Source organism: Siphateles boraxobius, unplaced genomic scaffold (genome assembly GCF_051911475.1).
Source record: "Siphateles boraxobius isolate OS27281-9 unplaced genomic scaffold, OSU_SipBor_1 41, whole genome shotgun sequence".
In the NCBI taxonomy this organism is placed as follows: domain Eukaryota; kingdom Metazoa; phylum Chordata; class Actinopteri; order Cypriniformes; family Leuciscidae; genus Siphateles; species Siphateles boraxobius.
The window spans coordinates 271,738-290,000 of NW_027509042.1; the positions used below are offsets into that span (position 1 = coordinate 271,738).

The 18,263-nt window shown below is 39.6% G+C and overlaps 1 protein-coding gene across 1 annotated transcript in view; it reads right to left on the bottom strand.

The window, feature by feature from the left end:
* Window positions 1-10,609: 10,609 nt before the first annotated feature.
* LOC143706085 (dynactin subunit 2) overlaps window positions 10,610-18,263 on the bottom strand; it is a 28,084-nt gene continuing 20,430 nt past the window's right edge. The window contains exons 10-14 of the mRNA XM_077197642.1: window positions 18,211-18,263; window positions 14,128-14,199; window positions 13,776-13,878; window positions 13,324-13,415; window positions 10,610-11,134 (exon numbers count right to left, since the gene is read on the bottom strand). The exon at window positions 18,211-18,263 is cut by the window's right edge and continues 25 nt beyond it. Coding sequence (XP_077053757.1) covers window positions 11,048-11,134; window positions 13,324-13,415; window positions 13,776-13,878; window positions 14,128-14,199; window positions 18,211-18,263 — 407 coding nt within the window. The 3' untranslated portion in view covers window positions 10,610-11,047. The remainder of the gene's footprint in view (window positions 11,135-13,323; window positions 13,416-13,775; window positions 13,879-14,127; window positions 14,200-18,210) is intronic.

Here is an 18,263-nt window from a genome sequence, read left to right on the forward strand (position 1 = left end):
AGAAATAATCATGCTTAAAGAAAGAAAAAATATTTGCCAATAAATTTTAACATGATTCAAAAAGAAAACATCTATTTTTCTGACCCCAGGGGCAGATATTTGGCAAAAACTCAGTTCATTTTGATACATTTTTCAGTAAACAAGACTTTTTGCATCTTCAGAAAATGTATCTTGATTTAAAAATGTTTAGAAAAACAAGACGACATCAATAATCTTTGCAGTGTTTTATGCTTCCCTGCAGAGACACTGAAGCTGAGAAACGCCCAGTTTCACTCATAACTCTATTCGTCTGAGCAGGGCCGTATATATCCATATCTATATTTCATAAGTGTGTGTGTGTGTGTGTTCCAGGAGGGAGTGGATCTAGTGTATCTGTAGGTTTGTAGGGGCTTTAGTCGTGGATGGTGTCGCACAGGACTGTGTTTCCCAGAGCTCACCAACACCGGCACAAGATTATTACTGAATATTTAAAATAATGATTTAATAATGTGGCTGATTATGCAATTTTACTATTGAATTTATGTATATATGTACAGTTTTAGTATTTTATTTTGTACACCTTTTTTTAGGAAAAAATGATCAATTTGTAAAATATTTCTCCTGCAGAGAAACCTTTCCTTTCTCATATTCATGTTTGATTTGTAAAGAAAATACGTTGAGAATTGTGAACAAGTAGCATTTCCTTTTTTTTTTTTTTCTATTGGGAGTTAATTTTTTTTTTATTTAACAAATTAAAAGGTTTTAAATGATGAAACGTTCTCTTCTGATTATTTGATGTCACGGTTCTTATATCATCCACAGCATCGTGAAATACAGAGGAACAACTTTGATGAACTTTTTTGATCCACTTCAAATGTTGAGTACTGTATTTACTAGGGGTGGCACGATCCGCCTTTTTCCCTCCGATACCTGGGACTCAGTATTGGCCGATACCGATCCCAAAGATTATAGAAGTACCAAGAGGCGAAACCCATAGAACGTTCCATTGCAGCAAACGCGCGCATGCGCAGAGCAGCAGCTCCGCCATCTTGGACTGAACGCAACACAGCTGTCATAGAATTGAACGAGACCGGTTCCAATTCAAAAGCGGTTTATGGAGCTAAATAGTAGTTTCTAGTTTTTAATATCTCTATAGCCTACACTAAAACACCGTGTTGAATAATGTACAACAAAATAATGCTTATGGATCGGTTTATAATTAAACAATTTCGTCATAGAGAATGACGCTGTCAAATAGGCTAACTTATTTATTTACCCCAATAACTTTTCGGGATAACTCCCGTTTTCATATAGCACAATTTTACAACACCAGTAACAATATTTGAATCTCATGAAATGATGAACAAATCATTTCTGCCTGTATTAACTTGCACAATGTTTGATTTGTTGTGTGTGAGTAAAGTGCACACATTTACGTTACTACAAATAGAATGGCAATGGTAAGTATATTAGCTGTTCTAACGTTATATGTTTTAGTCTTTAGTTTTATTATAATTTAATTCATCTTGACTGATAAAAACTTTGTACAACATGCCACATTTGATACAGAAAGAGAGAGTTAATGTACAGATGACTTAACTTTAAAACTTTTCTGTTGCGCTTCTGTTTGGGCTGTGAGCGTTGTCGATTTTGGGTTCGTAATATATGATGGATTCTGACTCTATTGAATAGTTTCACCATGTAAACAAGAGTGTTTTGCACTTTTCCTTCTCACACACAACTGCCCTGCACTCACTGTTGTACACCTCCATGCCGCCTCTCAGTGGCATCATGCCCATTCAAAGTGAGGGCACGTGCCCCCTCAGATTTTTCCTCCCTGATAATTTTTTTGTCACAACTTTATTCCTATTATGCTCCATAATTACCAGAGCCTAGAAATAACTCGCACGTTGAGCTGGCAATGTTTTACAGATGGTCTTGAAGTGGTAATTGGATATTAAAAGGTAGTGGGAGTATTTGTGGTTGACCTGAAAATTTTAACTTGATCAAAAAGTTTGGATTTGATATTAGCTGCGAATTCAGAGCATTAACTTAAGTTGTGTCAGTGTAACGTTATCGATAGCTAGCCTAGTCTAACCGTAAACTATTGCCTAACGTTACTGCCTGCCATACAAAGCCAACAAGCCATAGTAACGTTATCTGATCAGTTTTGAAACATCTGTTCTCTTTTGTATTGTGTCAAAGTCTCCAGCTGGTTCAATTGTTTTCAGTTTCATAGAAACGAGGGTGTTAAATTTGTTGTAGGCTAACTGCAAAATCCAACCTAACGTTATCAAGGCATCGACTTGATGTTTCTCCCATAGACTGTTATTCACGGTTGATTAAGCATTTTCAAATAAACGGGGTAGTGTTAACCTTATTCAGCACTGAAATCTGTCAAACTTCTTTCAAAGTCCTTCATCACATATTAATATTAAAATAATTTAATTTCAGAGCACCACAAAGTCAGACCTCAGCACCTTTATGTACCTTTAATGTGAGATCGTTCTTAGGTCACATATACCAATTTAAAATCATAACATAAAAACTGCAATGGTACTGTTTTTAAAATCATGTGTAGTAGGCCTAAGTGTACAGTAAGTGTGTGTGTGTAAACATGCTTTAATGAAGTAGACTTCAAAAGCTTTTGAATTTGAGCTTACAGTTCTTTCATCAACCTGTCTTTTGCATAAACTTACAAAATAGATACTTTAACTTAGTCCTCAGATAGAGGAGGGTTGCTGCTAGCTCCGTTAAGGTATTTCTGTCCCTCCCAAACTGCATTGAAATGGTATGTTTAGCAGCCAGAATTGAAAAAATTCAGGGGGAGAAACCCTCTGACCCCTCCTAACATGATCCATATCACCCGTCAGAAAACAATTGCAACGTCTCAGATTGTGCCCCCCCCAGAATTTTGGCTTGCATGACGCCCCTGCCGCCGCTATTTACGTATGGTGATGTACGTACGCTGCGCACTTCAACGTTAATACAAACCTTTTCTACTTTACCGGAATCTATGAAATGCTAGTTGATTGGTTGTACACTGCTAGATGTTGCAGTTGATGGCAAAACACTGTTTTCTTTGTTTCCAATTATTTCCAGACATTATGCTGTACAGTTGTGCTAATTAACGGTAAACCCGTTGGTTCAGTCCAAAATGGCGTCAGCGCGACAGCAGCGCCATCTAGCGATTGTTACCAAAACTGCAACGGACTTTCACCTCTTGTTCACCCGATCCGATCCAATACTAAAATAATAATTTAAGAAACCAGTGCCAAATTACCTAATAAACAGTATCTGTATGCCTCACTGTGGGGAAGAGACTGATTATTCTTTTGTTAAAGGCATCAAAGCTTGACTTAAACATTAGTTTCCTTACATTGTAAAACAATACAGACAAAGTATATACTATATATAATTAAAATACATTTATTTTAAAATTTTAAGCGCAACTTTTTAATGAAGCAACAACATATGATAGATTGGACAGAACAACTAAGGCTATCAATAAACGGCCATTGCGCAAAAGCATTGTAATATGAAAGGCTCCAATTCAGAGCGGCACGAAACCTTATGCGCTTCCCGTGCGCAGAACGATGCGCTCGAAGCAACATGGAGTCACGGCGCGCAGCGCTTCGCATTGAAAAGTGCAAAACACAAAAGTGAGATATACATATATTTCTTTATTTATTCATTAGTTTGAGGCTTTTCAACTGTTTTAAATTTCAGTTAATGTGCTCGTGAAGAGCAATTATATCGCTCTCTACTCCAGTGTTGTGTTCACTGATCAGTTGTGTTGTGATCTAACAGACACCCGGTAGAAAGTAACATGTTAAACTCCAGCACGTTAAAGTCCTTTTATGCAAACCATAGACCTTTATCTACAGATCTACAAGTCAAGTCAAGTCAAGTCAAATATATTTATATAGCGCTTTTCACAATACAGATTGTATCAAAGCTGCTTCACAGTATCAATCAAAACAACTTAATGTTTGTTTATTACTGGAAAAAAGACATCCAAGTTTGGTAGAGCTGATCAATGGTATGATTGGTTAATTAATTTGAATATCCCCAACTGAGCAAGCCAAAGGCAACAGTGGCAAGGAACCGAAAAACTCCATCCAGTGACCTAATGGTGTCCTAACACCCCATCAGGTGACCCAATGGAGAAAAAAAAAACCTTGGGAGAACCCAGGCTCAGTCGGGGGCCAGTTCTCCTCTGGCGTTTATGAACTAGAGGCCGAATTTACAGTAACTGTAAGATAAAAAATTTATATGAATGCCTGGCTAAATAGATGCGTCTTCAGTCTAGTTTTAAACTGGGAGAGCGAGTCTGAGCAACGAACAATATCAGGAAGGCTATTCCAGAGCTTCGGAGCTAAATGTGAAAATGCTCTGCCTCCTTTGGTGGATCTGGATATCCTAGGAATGACCAGAAACCTCGAATCTAGTGATCTTAAAGAGCGCGATGGATTGTAAGGCGATAGAAGATCCGTTAAATAGACTGGAGCTAAACCATTTAGAGCTTTATAAGTCAAAAGCAATACCTTGTAATTAATACGGAACTTTATAGGTAACCAATGAAGTGATGATAAAATCGGTGTTATATGATCATATTTTCTTAATCTAGTAAGAACTCTAGCGGCTGCATTTTGCACTAACTGTAGCTTGTTTATTGAAGATGCAGGACAACCAGCTAATAAAGCATTACAGTAATCTAGTCTCGAGGTCATGAATGCATGAACTAACTTTTCTGCATCAGAGACTGATAGCATATTACGTAGCTTAGCAATGTTTCTAAGGTGGAAAAAGGCTGTTTTTGTAACATATGAAATATGCTTTTCAAAAGACAGGTTGCAGTCTAATGTAACACCCAGGTCTTTTACTGTAGCGGATAGAGTAACAGGGCATCCTACTATGTTAAAGTCGTGCTGTGAAAGGTTTTGTGGACGGTTTTTAGAACCGATAAGTATTACCTCTGTCTTGTCTGGATTTAATAAAAGAAAATTATGCGTCATCCAATCTTTTATATCTTTAACACAATCTGTCAATTTGGATAATTTAGCGTATTCATCTGGCCGTGAGGAAATATATATTTGAGTGTCATCAGCATAACAATGGAAACTAATTCCATGTTTCCTTAGAATATTACCAAGTGGCAGCATATATATTGAGAATAATAAAGGGCCTAACACAGATCCCTGCGGCACTCCATAGTTTGCCGAAGTTATAATCGATTTTTCTCCATTTAAGTAGACGAAATGGTAGCGGTCAGATAAGTATGACCTGAACCAGCTTAATGCTTGTCCTTGAACACCAGTGTAATTTTGTAGTCGATCTAAGAGTATTGTGTGATCTATAGTATCGAACGCAGCACTAAGATCAAGTAAAACTAGTACTGAGATACAGCCTTGGTCCGAAGCTAAAAGTAAATCATTTGTGATTCTTACAAGCGCAGTTTCAGTGCTATGATGTGGCCTGAATCCAGACTGAAACTTTTCATAGATGTCGTTTTCTTGCAAGAAAGAGCCGAGTTGAGCGGACACAACTTTTTCTAATATTTTTGACATAAATGGAAGATTCGAAATGGGTCTGTAATTTGCTAGGTTATTTGGATCTAATTGTGGTTTCTTAATAAGAGGTTTTATAACTGCCAGCTTGAACGTTCTTGGAACATGACCTAAAGATAAAGACGAGTTAATAATATTAAGAAGAGGCTCTTCCACTACAGGTAACACTTCTTTCAGTAGTTCAGTTGGTATAGGATCTAATAAACATGTTGTTGTTTTAGATGCAATGATAAGTTTATTTAACTCTTTTTGTTCTATGGTTGTAAAGCATTGTAATTGTTCTTGCGGGGTGATAATTGCGGCCGAATTATAAGGCGCGAGCAAAGATCGAACGTTTACGATTTTGATTCTGATGCTTTCAATTTTCTCGGTGAAGAAGTTCATGAAATCATTACTACTAAACTGTAACGAGGTATTTTGTTCAGACGACGTCTGTTTATTTGTTAGTCTAGCCACGGTATTAAATAAAAACCTTGGATTATTTCGGTTGTTTTCTATTAATTTGCTGAGGTGCTCAGCCCTGGCCGTTTTAAGTGCCTTTTTATAAAGTGACATACTGTCTTTCCACGCGATTCTAAAGACCTCTAAATTAGTTTTTTTCCATTTACGCTCTAAATTACGGGTTTCTCTCTTTAAAACATACGTAGTATTATTGTACCATGGTGCTATACTTTTTTCTCTGACCTTTTTTAATCTAATGGGTGCAACAATATCCAATGTTCTAGAGAGAATGTTGCTCATAGTGCTAGTTAGTTCGTCTAATTCATCTGTTTGTTTGGGTTCAGGCAGCAGCTGAGACAGATCAGATAAGCTATTTGAGAAATGATCTATGGTGGATGGACGAATTGTTCTACCTGGTCGATAACGTGGCGCAGCATGACATATTACAGCAGTGCGTAATATGCAAGTTACCAAGTAGTGGTCAGTGACATCATCACTTTGTGGAATGATATCTATATCGGTTGGATCGGTTCCATATGATATAATTAAATCGAGTGTATGATTAAGACGATGAGTTGGTCCGGTGACGTTTTGCTTGACCCCGAAGGAGTTTAATAAATCTGTAAACGCAGCCCCTAACGCATCATTTAAATTATCTACGTGTATGTTAAAATCTCCAACAATTAATGCTTTATCGACGTTGACCAAAAGATCTGATAGAAAGTCAGCAAACTCTTTTAGGAAATTGGCATAAGGCCCTGGAGGTCTATATACGGTAGCCAATGCTAGAGATAATAGGGATTTTTTTCTTACATCTAAGAGCGTAACATTTAGCACAAGCACTTCAAACGAATTAAACCTATGACGAGTTTTCTGAGTAACATTAAGGATATCTCTGTAGATTGTTGCAACACCGCCGCCACGACCGATCAGACGGGGCTCATGCTTATAACAGTATCCTGGCGGAGTAGACTCATTTAGACCGAAATAATCATTTGGTTTAAGCCAGGTTTCAGTAAGGCACAGAACATCGAAATTATTATCTGTGACCATTTCATTTACAATAACCGCCTTAGGTGTGAGCGATCTAATGTTTAGAAGACCTAGCTTTAGAAATTGTTTTTGTTCACTAATAGCGAGATTTTTTGTTTTAATAACAATTAGATTTTTTCTAGATCCTGCAGTAGATTTATTATTTGATCTTAGTAAACGAGGAATAGACACAGTTTCTATGCAATGTTCTACACTAGTATTAATATCAATTAAATTGGTGCAGTAGAGACTGTGATTTGGATTTTTGGTTACTAGTCAAATGGTATTTAACATCTTGGAGATGTTATCCGACAGAAGATCTGCCCCGATTCTACTTGGGTGTAAGCCATCAGCGCGGAATAGCCTTGGTCGCTCCCAAAACAGATTCCAATTATTTACAAAAATCAATTTCTGCTCATTGCACCATGACAATAACCATTCATTTAGCGCGAATAATCTACTGAACTTTTCATGCCCTCGTCGGTACGTAGGAAGCGGCCCAGACACAATAATCGATGTTTCAGGCGATGTGCTGCGTACCGTATCGATAAGGCTCCTGAAGTCTTTCTTCAGAACCTCCGTCTGTCGCAGCCTAGTGTCGTTAGCTCCCGCATGCAGCACAACAGCTCCGACGCGCTCGTCACCGTTCAAGATCTCAGTTACCCGCGCAGTGATATCGAGAACACGAGCACCAGGAAAGCAGTGACTGTGCACCTTACTTTTACCTAACGTAGCGTGGACGTGTCGGACGGTGGAATCGCCGATGATCACAGCATCGCGTTCCGTTTCGCGAAGAGGGGAGAAGCGGTTCTGAGTGGAGATCTCGAAAACCGGGAGGGGCGAAAAGATTCTTGTCCTGGCTCGCGGCTTCCGCGGAACCACCCAGGCTTCGTGGTGGTGTGTTGGAGCCGGAGTGAATGAAATCATGGCTGATCGTGACCTGGACGCTCGGGACCAATGCTGAGAAACGCACGGAGTAGACGAGGTCAGCGTCAGCGGGTTACTAACGTTAATCACTGATCCGTGTGCATCAGCGCGTGATGTTTCAAGAGCTAAACGCCGGTCTCTCAGCTCAGCTTGTCTCTCTAGAAGGTCAAGGATCTGCTTTTCTACAGCTTCTAATTCAGACTGCACCGCAAGCAATTCAGATTTGTTCTCATCTGCACCAAGAGGTAGATAACATACACCTGATATATTCGCCATTTTAACAGATGGACAGTAAGTTAGCAATGATGCAACCAGTGATGCTATTAATATTTATACTAATTTATGACTCAAGTCTTGGGTATAACCGTCTTTTTAGTGGTATGGGTGTAATATAGACGCAGGATAGACGGGAAAACAAACAAACTCACAGCAGGCAACGAGGCTGACAAAAGCAGTCGATCGCAGGGCGAGCAGCAGTGAAGCGGTGTCTCGCTCTACGACCAACAACCAACGTTCAAACCGTATTTGCGCAAACAAACAAACGCAAACAAACAAACTCACAGCGGGTAACGAGGCTGACAAAAACAGTCGATCGCAGGGCGAGCAGCAGTGAAGCGGTGTCTCGCTCTACGACCAACAACCAACGTTCAAACCGTATTTGCGCAAACAAACAAACGCAAACAAACAGACTCACAGCGGGTAACGAGGCTGACAAAAGCAGTCGATCGCAGGGCGAGCAGCAGTGAAGCGGTGTCTCGCTCTACGACCAACAACCAACGTTCAAACCGTATTTGCGCAAACAAACAAACGCAAACAAACAAACTCACAGCGGGTAACGAGGCTGACAAAAACAGTCGATCGCAGGGCGAGCAGCAGTGAAGCGGTGTCTCGCTCTACGACCAACAACCAATGCTCAAACCGTATCCGCGCAAACAAACAAACTCACAGCGGGCAACGAGGCCGACAAAAGCAGTCGATCGCAGTCGATCGCAGCCGACAAAAGCAGTCGATTATTATACTGTATTATACTACAGTATAATAATAGGAACATTGACTCATCTTGGAGAGAGTTTCATCGTGTTGACTGTTTTACCCGAGCGCGACGCGCTGTTTGAGTGCTGAGAATGACTGACAGCCGCAGCGGAGGGAAGCACTTAGGTGAAGATTAATTTAACCATTTAAATCTGTAATGGCTTCAGAAAACTTGGAATATAGTACACGAAAACATTATAGTGCTTTATAATGTTTTTGTGTTTTATAACAATAACATACGTAGGCTACAATATCGGATCGGATTTGTATGGTCTCGTCTGGCGATACCCGATCCGGCAAATATTGGTAGTATCGGAGCAATGCCGATACTGAGTATCGGATCGGCGCACCCCTAGTATTTACTACTGGGAAACTGAGATCATTTTCATATTTTCAAACATTTATCTATTGTTTATTCGTTTTTCCACAACAGCTAGAGTTAACACAACTCACAATAAACAGGCATGTAATGCTGCCTTCACATGATATCATAATTATCGTAAATACAAGTTTCCTAGTTGGAAATTCCTAGTCGGAAATTGGACATAAATCCCCTCTCTCGTCATATTAACTACTGGGAAACTCAGAGATTGTTTTGATTCTCCAGTTTTTTGGGTGGGCCATGAATTTTATACGATTGCTGATGTGATAACTATTGTCGATTCGTTTTTCCGCTACATCACCTTGTATTGTTGTGTAAGACTGGAAAAACAAAGAAAATGAACATTTCAACTCTCTTTTGTGAAGTTAGCATCACCGTTTGAGAAGTGAATACATCTTTCTCATGCTGAGATCACATTTAAACCATATAAGATGTTTGGGTGTATTTCAGGGGAATTATTATCATACTGTTTTAAACATGTTTGGTATCATTTGAAATGTTTCATTCCCAAAGAAGTAAACCAAAAGGTAATAAAGTTCTTAAGAGTTTAGAAATGTCTTCCAGGCTAATGTTTGTTAGCAAGTGTATCCATGTGAAGGAAGTTTCTGTCTTGGTCTGGGTATATAATATGAAAATATATATCTGGGTATATAATGAATTGCAACAAGAGGCTCTGTGATTTTTAACTCATGCAAAAACATTTCACATCATGTATTTTATAAATGTCAAAGTTTGCATCTTCTCTTTATTCCAGAGCATTTGAAGTTTTGTATCGATTATCTCTGAACTGAGTATGAAATTGGCAGATACATTTACCAGACATAATAAATTGTAAAAATGTTATTTAATTCTAACGGACTGACATTATTTTCAGAGTTAAAAAGTCAAATATTCGCTCACATTTAATGATGCACAGATAATGAGTCAGATGAAATAATGAGTTAACACATGAAAAAATTTATTTCATTCAATTAAATTCTATGGGAAAACTTCCATTGGGCCGATAAATAACCGTTTTATACACAACAAAAATAGCCTGGGAAATTTTGGTTTCGACATGAACTAAACTAAGCTGAAGAACAAACTAATGTCCGTATGAAAATAATATATAATGCATTGCTTTAATTCATGTAACTTGAGTGAAAAGATTAAATCTTAAATATCAGCATTAGGAAAAGCTATTTCTAACCCTGGTAAAGTTACACTTTATACACATTCAACAACAAAAACAAGAGCATGAAACAGATTTCTGGAAGCATTTTATTATCCAGAGATGCCTTTGAAATTCTATATTGGAAAATTATCATAATTTGTGGACTTTTGTATTCCACACATTAATACAATAACGGTTACAAGCGATCTGTCATGAGAACAAGTTAAAGTACATATAAGCCTGTATTTACACACAGCGTCTGCTCACGTCCGAAACAAAGTCCACGTGGATCATGATGGAAAAGTGCTTCGAATATTTCTCTGCTACAGAAATCACCAGATCATCTCACAGACAGTCTGTGTCTGACGGAGGAAAGGTGAAGCTTTAGGATGGTTGTAGTGTGAAACATTTTGGTCTCGAACTTCATCTAAACTTGCAGAAAAACAAAAGTGCGACATGAGAAAAGCTGGATGCTAACGTGAGGGCCGTCACACTGCTTCGTCCTTCACGCTCTCTCCTCACGACACGCTTTTATTTGGAGAGTTTCTTCATCCTCTGGTCCAGTGCGGAGAAGTTCTCCTCCACGGCCACCAGGTTCTCCTTCATGGTTTGCTGGACCTGACGAAATTATTCAGACGCCAGATATCATATTTATTTGTATTTTTTTACAAGTGTGTGCAGGACACTAGAGTTCTTTAATGTAAAGCCCCTTTCACACAGCACGTTGATCCCGGGAAATTGCCTGTGTGAATGCAAACACAACCCGGGATTGATGCCGAGTTGGGGATCTAGTAACATTGGCGTGTTCAGTCCCGGAACGCGCGCCGTGTGAACAAAAGCCGTAATCAATGCCGTGCCGTAATGATGGCGCAGAAGCCGGGATCGTTCGCCAGCGTGAAACGGTACATAATAAGCTAGTTTATGATCGAATCAGAGAAAAAGATGGTTTCTCGAAAGGAAATCGCAGCTCATAAGCAAACTATAGACTGCTGAGACATCACATGTCACGTGTCTTCACGGGATTTTTACGGGTTGTGTGTGAACGCACTCTCTGATTCCGGAAAATCACTGGCAGTGTGAATGAACCAAAGTCAAACGAACCCGGGTCACTTTATCCGTGTATTTTCCGGAATCTCTGTGTGAAAGGGGCTTAAGTGAGGAGAGCAAAATAAAGTAAACTGTGACATTATACCCAATAATTCTTCATACAGTGACTAACAGTAAAATGTATAAAAATTTGGGACCAAAAATTATTCGGACACTTGATATAAATTTTGATATTTTTTTTACTACTGCACGCAGGACAGTATAGTTCATTTACATAAGTGAGGAGACCAAAATAAATAAAAAAAACGAAAACTGACATTATATCCAATAATTCTTCATACAGTGACTACCAGTAAACTTTATAAAAATGATTCCGACACTTTGAGCTGATCATGTTTTGCTGAAGTGTTTTTTCTTTAATAACTAATGCAGCTTTTTACACCACAGACTGAACAACATGAAGCATTGCTTGGTGATTGGTTGAGCTAAACTGGTATTATCTAATTGTGTAGTTAAATTTAACAGCTGACAGATATTCGACATAATTCATGTGTGAGAGTCTAACAGAAGGATGGACAAAACCAGTGAAATATCAACTGAGTTCTTGTCATAATCAGTGCTCAAAGTGGGCGGTACCGGCACTTCTACATTTTACTCTTAAGCGTACCTGCACTTTTTCTTGTGTACCGCTACTTCTCGCATGTAGCCAGAACTGGTCACCGTGATTTTGCCAAGTAAGACATGTTCCTGGATCAATGTATTTTGTTGATCCTGGAATAACATTCCTGCCCCAAAATTTAGTCCTTACCCAATCCCTACCCATAACTTTTCCCTAAAATCAGAGGGAAATGACAGGTGAATTACACTGATGTTGAAGCACCTCACGCTGGTTCTAAGCCTAAACTTGATAAACTGTAAACTTGTCCCTCAAATCTGAATGGTTGATCTGAAAGTTGTTCCAGGATCAACAAAGATGTTGATCCAGGAACATGTGATACTTGGTGAAATCACGTTCACCATCCGGTACTCGACCACTGACAAAAAAAAAAGCGTCAGTGTCAAGCCCGTTTCACTTTGTTTGCAGTGCGTATTTTTTCCGCACTCATGTAAACAGGTTCGAGCCCTCACACTGCACGCGGATGCGCTCCTGCGATGCGTTCCAGGAACGGTGTGTGTGTGTGTGTGTGCACTGCAGAGATCATTTCCACACAGAGTCTATTTCTGTTGCGCTGCACGCACTTAATTAAAGTGACAGCGCATCGTTCATGGTCAAAATGAACAGATTGACATGAAAATATAATAATATTACCATAAATGCATTTAATTAAATAAAATGTAGTAATCTCACCATACACGCACATACACACACACACGTAGAAATCTCAAATGTCATGATTTGCCAATGCAAGAGAGTACCGGCACCTTTTCCCACTTCAAGCACTGGCCATAATTTATTACCATTTTCGGAACTATAGTGAATAAACTATAGGGGTGGTGATGGCGCAGTGGATAAGACACATGCCTTTGGTGTGAGAGACCCGAGTTCGAATCCACTGTGAGACACCAATGTGTCCCTGAGCAAGACACTTAACCCCTAGTTGCTCCAGAGGCGTGCGACCTCTGACATATATAGCAACTGTAAGTCGCTTTGGATAAAAGCGTCAGCTAAATGAATAAATGTAAATGTAAACTGATAATGTGAGAGATGTTGAAGGTGTGTGTGAATGACTGTGGGTTTGAGTGTGTTTCAGAAGCGATACCTGCGTCAGAAGAGTGGTGTTGTCCTTCAGAGAGTTGTTGATCATCTGCTGGGTCGTGTCTAGATGGGTCAACAGCTGGCCAAACTGCATCGCTGAAATACCACACGAAGAAAGAATAAAAGATCGGAAAAAGTAATAATACACACCTGTACTAACGGCATGAAGAGTTCCTTTATTTAGACATCTCCATCATAAAGTAATTACTGAAATGAATCTCATGACACTTAATAATAGTAATCATTTATAATACAATATTTTGCTGCTATAGAACTCATCTTACAATGATCTGTAATTATTATTAACAATAACATTTTTGGAATTATCATAAATATGAATTTCAAGGTTGAAAATTTCCTAGTCAGAAATTGGACATGGATGTCCTCTCTCGTATTTTGTGATGGAGATGAAACAGATGAAGTGATAGAGATGAAACAGATGAAGTGATAGAATACCCTGTTCATGCAGTTCTTTGACAGCCGTCAGTCTCTGCACCACCTGTGGGAGGGACGTGGCCATCGCATCCCACTTCTGAACCACATCATACAGCTGAGACACCTGAAACACACCACACCTGGTCATGCTACATCTGATGATGATGTCATCAGTACACCACACCTGGTCATGCTACATCTGATGATGATGTCATCAGTACACCACACCTGGTCATGCTACATCTGATGATGATGTCATCAGTACACCACACCTGGTCATGCTACATCTGATGATGATGTCATCAGTACACCACACCTGGTCATGCTACATCTGATGAACCACACCTGGTTCATTCAGTCATGTGGGACGCACCTTATTCTGGGTCTCAGCATCCTCGATGGCCGCCTTGTGTTTGGCAATTTCATTCATCTTCCCCAGAACACTCTGAAAAAAGAAAAAAAGAAAAATCACACTGCAGTCAGTCTCCACAATAACAGCTCCATATACAGGCATACCAAAAATTATTCAGACACCCAGCACACGTGTTAAACCCTCACTTACATAAATTAACTATAGTACTATAGTTCATTTATGTAAGTGAGGAGAGCAAAATAAAAAAATAAGAAAACTGTGACATTATATCCAATAATTCTTCATACAGTGTCTACCAGTAAAATGTATAAAATATGGGACCAAAAATGATTCAGACACTTTGAGCTGATCATGTTTTGATCAGATAATACCAGCTAAACTGGTATTTTCTAATTGTGTAGTTAAATTTAACAGCTGACAGATATTCAACATAATTCATGTGTGAGACAGTCTAACTGTACGTTCACACCGCCGCCGACTTGAGCTTCCAAAGCTAGCGGGAGTCATTTATTCTCAATGGAAGCTGGCTTCTCTCCGCTGCAAGGAGCGTTAAATCCATCGGCGTCGCGTTTTGAGCGTCAATCAGAAAGTTGAAAGTAGCTCAACTTTATGGTAATGAGCTATGGCGCGGTTCAGCGGCAAGTCGCCAGCAACCAATCGGAATATACGTCCTTCTAGGGCTGGGTACCGAGTTCGGTACTTTTTAGGTACCGACCGAATTGCCTCGATACAACCGAGTATTGAAACATGTTTTGTTTTTCGGTACCAAGTTTCGGTACCTAAGTGCTTAATCTCGTCAACGTCAGTGAAACAATAAGCATGCAGCATGATTGGCTGTGGCGGAAAAACACTCGTTTACGCGGCTGCCCAGAGACGTGGCTCGTCGAACGTGAGGCTGTAGTGTGTGTGTGTATGTGTGTGTGTGTGTGTATGTGTAAGCGTCCCAACCCAAATAGATAGAAAATATGTGGAAATGATCAAAAGTTTACCTACCTATGCCAGAAGCACGCGTTACAATATTTTCGACAAGATAATTGCTGCCAGGACCGGCAACACGATAAATCTGATAAGGCACTTAAAAGCGCACAGATACACTTGAGAGTAGCACGTTTATCCGTCTTCGACTGCAAGAACTGGAGCGCGTCACAAATGAACAGAAAATCAGCGTATAGGATACTTGCCTCACAGACATGAGAAATAGTCCTATATACGGTCAAAATATATCTACTTTTAAACGAAACAATTAGAAATAAATAGTTTGATTACCTAATCCATATAGGCGCGGGCGCGTTCACTAATGCAGGAATGACGGGTCAGCATCTCAATAATCATCTTTGCCGCCAACACACTGTAAACACTTGTTCATTAATAAACAATTAAAATATCTCCTTGCTATCGTTTCCCGGCACATCCATAATCATTAGGCTACTTTTGCAAGTTGCGCAAGCTTCATGTGTGCTGAGCGCGAGCATATATCCCGCACCCCAGTAGTCTATATTTAAAGGGTTACTTCAGGATTTAGCATTAAGATTTGTATTAGTAGAAAACCAGTAGTATTTTCGAATTACCTTGCTTCCCCCCCTCATTTCCCCCTGATATGAGAGATTTATGTATTTTTAGTCTGGAAAAAATCCTCCGATGACGCAAAAATCGTCATTTTGCGTCATCGGAGGATTTTTGGGCCAGAGGCTTAAAACTACAGCCAGTACTAGTAGCTAGTTCCGCATGTTTTCACTACGCCCATATGGGGCGGGATCTCACTCACAGAAAGTAAGATATTGTCAGCCATCTTTCTGTAGAAGCTAAGCTAACAGGCTCTTGCTCTGTGTATAAAGTTTGTATAGTGGGCTAATCACGATAGCGGAAGGTAACGTTAGTTTAGAAGTTGAAATGACAGAAGGGGATTTCGAAGATCAGTTGCGCGAATCTGATGCTCGCGGCTACCTGTACGAGCCGCAATACAGCGATGAACAGTTGCGGGAGATGGAGGAACAAGATGCGGCCGGAGCAGCTGCTGCAGCAGGGGAGCAAGACCTGACTCGAGCCCGGCCAGACTCCAGCTGGGGCGGACTGGAGCTGTCAGTGCTCACGCTGTGCGCCTATGGAAACAGATAGAGAGTCCTATTGCTGTCGCGAATTTCAACGATCCCATTTTCTTCTGGACGAGATAAATTGGAAACGCCAGCCAAAGCCCGCAGGGACAAACGGACGGCTTAGTGTATAGTGAGTAACGTTATTTGGTTTGTTTTTCTTTTTTTTACCAAGACGTAATGTACAGAGTTTGGACACCCGGCATTAACACAATGTTCTTCCCTCGTAACGTTAGTCAGCTGAGCTATTGTTGTTATATTTACATCTATGATAGTATACTGTGTGCAAATAGTTCGCATTGCTAACGTTGTGCTTACTGTTTTGTAGACAATATCGCCTAACAGCCTATCGTCACTTTATGGAATGGTTCCAGCAAGGCGAGCGACTTGGTAAAGACTATCGTCTCGTTTTGCCCACCTGTGTTGTCCAGGACATCAGACGGAAATATCCAGCTCCTGACTGACAATACTGTGAATGAATATAAGGAAACAGCCGAAGCTCTGGAAGAGCTTTGAGTGTAAAAGTGTTAATATTAATTTTAAGTTAATATAAAAGTTATAACTCCCATCGGTTGTGGTTCTTTTTATAAACCTTTAAACCTTTACTGTTACTAGAGTATGTATTAGCCTAGAGAATGTGTGGAGAAATTTTTCGGATACTGCCGCCTGTAACCGGTAGGCGTGGTTTGGGAGTGGCCTGGCCTCGTAAGGGCAGCAAAGCAAGTGCATTCTGGGAGTTGTTGTCTTTCAGCCACATGAGTAAAAAATACATTTTCTGCCTTTTCTCAGTCTAGAATGCTTCAATTTAAAAAATAATTTCACATTTCTACTATATAAATGATCACTATTAAATACACATTCATGTTCCCAGAGCTGAAGTATCCCTTTAATTCAATTCACATTTATTTGTATAGCATTTTTCACAATACATATCGTTTCAAAGCAGCTTTGCAGAAAATGCATGTGTTTAAATTACAATTTAGAGTGATCTATTATCAGAGGTGACTGTGTGTAATGCATTTCAATTAATTTTCATTCAGTTTCATTGTTAAACAATGCATTAAGTTAAGGCAGAAACAATGAGCTCATTGAAGTAAAGAATACATGTTGTTAAATTATTAGGAAACATAGAACATTTTAGCATTGGTGCTTTTTTACAGACTCAAAATATGAATGTAAAAAAGTCAACAAACGTTTATTTTTAGGTAATGTTATATTGTTAAAACTGGTTTCATAAGATTGGTATCGAAAAAAGTATCGTTGAGGAATCGGTATCGAAGTCAAGGTATCGGTATCGGTATTGGTATCGAAAATTTTGTTACGATCCCCAGCCCTACGTCCTTCGCACTGGCCGATTCCGGAGAAACATACGATGTAAACTTTCGTTCCTACCAAAACGTCTTCTCCGCAAATACAATAAAGCAGCACCAAACACAACAACTTATCCAGTATCCATAATGATCCAGTGATACACATTTGAGAATGAGCGCAACTTTTATTTGAAATATTTACCAACGCTCGTTTTACACGGGAATGCAATTCATTTGCTCACGGTAACACCGATTGCAAATAATAATAGCTAATTATTCTTTTTTTCCCGACCAAATGTGACCAAAACGGTTATAAAAATGCTGTCATTATAAAAGCTTGTTTTTTCTGTTTATCACATTTCATGTTGTGACACTTCTCTTCTCCCTGCTACGTCAGAGCGGCCAGAGCGTCAACAAGCTTCCCCGTACTTTTTGATCAGCGTCCTTGGCAGGGCGGCCAGAGCTTATTTGTCGCTCAAGTCGGCGGCGGTGTGTACGTACAGTACATTAACAGAAGGATGGACAAAACCAGTGAAATATCAACTGAGTTCATAACTCTGAGTACTTGTCATATTTTATTACCATTTTCTAAACTATGTGTGATAATGTGAGAAATGTTGAAGGTGTGTGAATAACTGTGGTTTGAGTGTATACTCATATGATGCTGATATCCTCATGTTCACCTGTAGTCGGGCTTCCACCTGGTCCAGTGTGGAGGCGTCCAGCGCACTGACAC